The sequence below is a fragment of the Convolutriloba macropyga genome, chromosome 9 (assembly GCF_964194025.1).
Source record: "Convolutriloba macropyga chromosome 9, txConMacr16.3, whole genome shotgun sequence".
Taxonomy (NCBI): Eukaryota; Metazoa; Xenacoelomorpha; order Acoela; family Convolutidae; genus Convolutriloba; species Convolutriloba macropyga.
This window is the reverse complement of record NC_134476.1, coordinates 25575140-25581139: the sequence shown is the minus strand read 5'-3', so window position 1 is coordinate 25581139 and position 6000 is coordinate 25575140. Positions and strand designations below refer to the sequence as shown.

The 6000-nt window shown below is 44.5% G+C and overlaps 1 protein-coding gene across 1 annotated transcript; it reads right to left on the bottom strand.

Annotated features, from left to right (window-relative positions):
- Nucleotides 1–1489: 1489 nt before the first annotated feature.
- On the bottom strand, nt 1490–5169 carry LOC142346162 (uncharacterized). Its single transcript, XM_075398671.1, has 2 exons — nt 2756–5169; nt 1490–2036 (listed from the first exon to the last, which is right to left on the bottom strand). The coding sequence occupies exons 1-2, from the start codon at nt 5167–5169 to the stop codon at nt 1490–1492; spliced, it is 2961 nt and encodes a 986-aa protein (XP_075254786.1).
- Nucleotides 5170–6000: the final 831 nt, after the last annotated feature.

Here is a 6000-nt window from a genome sequence, read left to right as displayed (position 1 = left end):
GTGGGATTTTCTCTAGGTTTTTTAATCAATCCACGCATAATGATCAGAAGTTTCATTGATATAATTTTGTTTGAACTGATGAGCGTACTAACAGAAAAATGAAGATGGAAGTCGGCCAGTTTTCTTTGAGCATGTATTTTCAGCTGTGAAATCTATTCAAACGGCTCATGCCTTCCAAATTTTAAGCAGTCTTTTATATTGTGAATACATAAGCATAAATTAGTCATGAACATCAAGCGGTTAAGGAAAATTCCGGACTGTTTGAAAATTGCAGCCATGACACCTATTTACAAAAAAGATAGTCTTGCGGAAAACTACCGCCCTGTTTCTCTGCTAAGCATAGCTAGTAAGGTACTGGAAAAATGCCTTCATAAAGCGCTCTATCGACACTTCACAAAATACCTGAGCGCAAACCAACACGGTTTTGTAAGGAAAAGATCACTTCTGACAAATATGTTAAGTATATAGTTTGGATAATGAGATTCTTGTTTTTTTGCACTGACTTTTCAAAGGCGTTCAACTGAGAACCTCATTATGAGTTTTTGAAAAAGTGATCAATATTAGAGTTGGAGAAGGTATCTTCGAACTGCTAATCTACTGCCTGACGGAGAGGAAACAATACGTAAGGGTTGAAAACATCAAATCGGACGAACTAGAAGTAACGAATGGTGCACCGCAAGGATCTCTGGTGGGAACACTACTCTTTTGCTCTTTTGCATTTTCATAAACGACTTACCAGATGTACTAAAGTTCAGCGCGCCCTACATCTTGGCTGACGATTTAAAATTCTTTTGTGTAGGCCAAAATTGTGAAGAAGTACAGGAAGACTTGAATTCGATGGAAAGATGGGTAGCCGAAAATTAATTGGCTTTGGCCTTACGCAAATGTACGATTATAACCTTCAGAGGAAAGGATAAAACATACAAAATAGGTGTCAAAAAATTTAAACAACAAACAGCAATGAAGAACTTGGGTGTAATGGTATGTGGAAACTTGAACTGGTCATGTCATATTGAAAACAGGCTGATAAAAGCGAACAAAGTGTTATGTAGTCTACGAAAGAATGTCGCGAAAGAAGTAAAAGCATTCACTAAGTCGGGTTGTACAAATCGCTGGTGTTACCAGTCCTAATGCATGGTTTTGATTGTGCGCAGATCATGAAAACAGATACGGTAAAACTGGAAGAATTTCAAAAGGAAGCCTTAACTTGGATCTTGGGTTCACGCCAGGAACGATATATCAATCAACTCAGGATACTGAATATTCCTCCCTACCCCTTCCTATTTGAACCTCCCTACCCACCCCTACCACTTCCTATATCAAGTTGAATTATATCCTGACACTTTGTAGTGGAAAACAGGCTTTGTCTTAAAGCTTTAACTCAACGTTGGTTCTGAAAGATACACGATATCAAACACATAAACAAATGCAGGAATAACAACAAGGAATGGTAGATTATTTATAACGACTATCACAACATTCTCCCCCGCTAATGTTGCTCCTCGTACTTCCAAATGATCTCGTCTTCGTCGAAAGTCTCAGGGATGATGCTGCTGTCTACAGTTGAGCGTAGGAGTTCTGGCAGACGCCTTACTCTTCCACTGCGACGAATGCTCTGGCCTGCCGGCTCCCTTGGCTGGGAAATGACGGGCGGTGACTCCTCACCAGTACGTGGCATGCAAACACCTTGCTGCGACCCTGGAGCCAGCGTTTCCAGCGTTTGCGCATTGTTGTCCATAATCGACGTATCCACTATTACATCGCTTCCCTCCTGCGGCTTTTCCGGGACATTCACGGGATGAGGCAGGGAGGATCTTTGTCGAGGGTTTGGCACCACGCTGCCGCGAGATAACATGGACGATGAAACTGTGTCGACTGCTCCATTACGCCGCCTAATTCTCGTAAATTGATTGTTTATTGGCTCCACAACTTCTGCAGGCTGAACTATAGGGTCGCCTTTGTTGCGAACAAAACTCTTGACATACACGGGGTGACCCGGCGCCAGCCATGAAGGGAGATTCCATTTGGCAGGCGCCCTGCGTTTGAAACCAAAAAACCGCTCGTGAGGTGTTTCTTGTGTAGATGTACAAATTAGTGCTCGGATTGACGCCAGCACATCAGGCAGTATATTTTCCCACCGATCGGGTTGCAAACCGCGAGAATGGAGTGTACAGACGACGCCGTTCTAAACCGTTCCATTAAGGCGCTCACATTGGCCGTTGCCTTTGGGGTTATACGGTGTGGTTCGGGAGTGTGCGATACCCGTATCGGCGCAGAATTTATCGAAGTCGGCTGACATAAACTGTGTCCCCCTATCTGAGTGAATGAAGCCCGGTGTTCCACAAAGTGAGAAGATTGACTTGAGAGACCTTATGACTGACTGTGCACAAATATCCTTTAAAGGTATTGCGAACGGAAAACGATTGTACTCATCAATTACAGTGAGAAGATAGCGATTTCCAGCTGGGGACATTAATTTTGGTCCTACCAAATCAATGCTAATACGTTCGAACGGCCGAGTAGCCTTTATAATATGAGCTTTCTCGGGACGGTAGAACTTAGGCTTCCATTCGAGGCAGGTGAGACACTCAGAGCAAGACTGTCGTACTTCGTTCAAAGTAAATGGTAATTTGTGACGTACTCCCTCATTCTTGTAATTCCAGGATGGCACAAGCGTCTGTGAAGGTTGTCCACTGTGCCGGAATTATCAATTGACGCAATGCGTCAGAGTGCATCCGCTGCGATGTTCTCTGACCCCTTCTTATACTCGATTCCATATGACAGTGTGGAGAGTTCTAATCGCCACCGCATCAGCTTGTCATTCTTAACCTTGGACTTATTGCAAGAGAAGATAAAAGCAACAGCCTCTTGGTCCGTTTGAATCAAGGTATGGTAAGCTCTCATGTATGGCATCCACTTACGGCTACACTCTACAATGGCCAATGCTTGACGTTCCGCTGCTGACTGTTTACGTTCCCCAGAACTGAGAGAGCGCGAAAAGAAAGCAATGGGCTGCGAGTCTTGCGTGAGCGTTCCTCCTATCGCCGTTCCTGAAGCGTCTGTCGTCATAATAAGCGGCGAACCAGGTTTAGGAACAACCAAAACCGACTTCGCTATAGCATCTTTCAGTTTCCCTATAGCCTTGACCGCAGACTCTGGAAGAGCCAGAAGGCCTGCATTGAAAGCGTCCAGGAGCGGTCGGACTTTGTCCGAGTAATGCGCAATCCACTTCGCGTTGTAGGCAAAGAATCCAATGAACCTGTGGAGTTCCTGCTTAGTGGCCGGTAACGGATAGTCCATAAGTGTCTTGAGTCTCTCAGGGTCAGGCCGCTTTGTACCCTTTTCCAGAATATGGCCAAGCACCGAAATTCGTTGTACGTTGATCAGACACTTGTCTTTGTTGAGAGTGATTCCGTATTTCTTCACTGTTGATATAAACCTCTCCAGATTACGGTCGTGCTCCTCTTGAGTTGCCCCCGAAATAATAACATCATCCAGATAGGCTCGTGTCTTTTCTAGCTTCTCCTTGCGAATGATAGAATCGATCACTCGTTGAAAAACAGGAACTGCGTTAGTTAGCCCAAAAGCAAGTCGAGTGAACTGATACAACGCTCCATTTGCTTCGAAGGCTGTGAATGGACGATCTGATTCCTGAATAGGTACTTGATGATAGGCAGATTTCAGGTCCACGCGAGAGAAATATTTGTCTTGTGCAGCTCCGTCGAGTATTGTCTCCACTTCCGGGAACGGGTATCCATCGGGTTCCGTATAACGATTTATCGTTTCTGAATAGTCTATAACCATACGCGGCTTTGATCCACGTCTAACCACAAATGCTTGGGCCCGCCATGGCGACGACGAAGGCTCTATGATGCCTGCTTCTAGTAGGCGATCGATCTCTTGAGTAAGATATTCTTGGTTCTCTCTACTCGCATAGCGAGATTTAGTTGTGATTGGTTTGGCCCTTTGCTTGGTTATGGTTGAGAAGAGAATCGGTGGTTCAATGTCCAATGCTGGGAACATAACTGCAGCGTGTGTGCCCTGAGCTGCTTTCGAGAATGAGACGGGGCCACGATCCCCCTTTGTTTCCAGCTGTACCACTGCGTGTTGCCCGAGAAGATCCATGCCGATTATGATATCTGCAAGAAGACTCTTGGCAATTTTAAGACGAGTGGAGTAGGTTTCCGCGTTCACTTGCATCGTCAGATCGATATGGCCAAGTATTGGTAATTTGGTCTTGTCTGCAAGTTGAGTAGCGGATGCTGTCATAGTTATTTTACCGTTACACTGACGTGCAGCTTCGTAGGAAATGAATGACTCCGATGCTCCAGAGTCAACAAGTCCGAGAAATTCCTTCTTCCCAACCTTCACCAAAGCGTAGAAGGCATCGGAGCTTCCTCCGGCCGCGAGAAGTACCGACGACAGTGCCGAAACGGATGACTCTTCTGGCTGAGCTTGTTGTGTTACTGCCAGCTGGCTCCGACAAGCAGTCGCCCAATGTCCTTTCTTTTGGCATTTATGACAACTGTCGTTCTGAGCTGGGCAGTTTCGTCGCGGATGGCCACGAAGTCCACAAAACTGCCATTTATTTCGAACTTGTCCTCCTTCATTGACAGTACTAGTTGGCGGTCGACCTGTGGCGCACAACTCTGATGCCGCCTCCGAAGATGGCACAGACGAGTCCAGTCCTTCAGTTCCACGAAAACTTCGGTTGTAGTCTGATGACAGTTCAATAGCGCTTGCAAGTGAAATGCAATTCTCCAGAGTTGTATCTTCGTCCGTTTGCTCCAGAAGTCGCATGCGAATGATATCCGATTTCACGCCCGCAACGAGGGCGTCCCGAATCAGGAGCTGTTGATGTTCCTGAATATTGACGGCTTTGCATTCGCACTTTTGCAGTAGAATTTTCAATCTATTGATGAAATCCAAAATAGACTCATCCGATTTCTGACGGCATGAGAGGAGCTGATGACGGGCATATATGATCCTAGTGGGTTTCTTGAAGTGCTTGTCCAGTATGGAAATGGCCTCGTTGTATGAAGGAGCGTGTTCCAAGATGGCAAAAAATCCGAACCCACATGCGAAATCAAAAAGGTCAGTTTGTGTTCGGCTTCTGTGATTTCGTTGATATCCAATCCCTTGGAGAAACAGTCTTTCCACCAGCGCCATTGTTCTGAAGTCGGACTTGAAGGAAGTTGTGGGGCTTGAACTTCATGGCATTCACAACGTTGAGTTAAATTGTAGTGGAAAACAGGCTTTGTCTTAAAGCTTTAACTCAACGTTGGTTCTGAAAGATACACGATATCAAACACATAAACAAATGCAGGAATAACAACAAGGAATGGTAGATTATTTATAACGACTATCACAACACACTTGCTAAACTAAACACATAGTCTTCCCAGAAATAAACGAGCTGCCGAGAAGCAAAAAACTGTTTAATTTACGAAAAACCAAAAGAGAGAGGGCGAGAGGTGAAGTCGTTTTCAAAACATGCAAAATAGTTAATCCATTGAACAAAAATATAGATTTTCTAAACCCGAAGGGATTGAAAAAAAACGTGGGTGAAAGGAAATGTGGAAGTTTGTTAATGAAAGTTTTTGCGATCACAATATCTGCACATGGCAGTTTCATTACGACTGCGGAACGTGCAGAGCATTGGACCAATTTTTAATGGTGTGACTCTTGGGAAATAATCCCCTCAGTGATAACTGAAAATCCTGAAAACAAACAACAAATTTATGAGCAAATTGAACAGATTTCACGTGGGACTCAAAGTGCAGCTGCATAAGGAAATTTGGCCAAATTCTATCTGGATTTGTTCTGTAAATAAGCGTATCAGTTTAACCAAAAATGGATCTCTGAAACTTATGATTATTCGTCAATTAGCCTAAAAATCAACAACAAAATTATGTTAACTTTTCTGCGTCTACTTCCCCCTCCAACTACCTCCCACCGCACCCAACAACCCCCTTCTACTTACCCAATAACCCCCCGTAC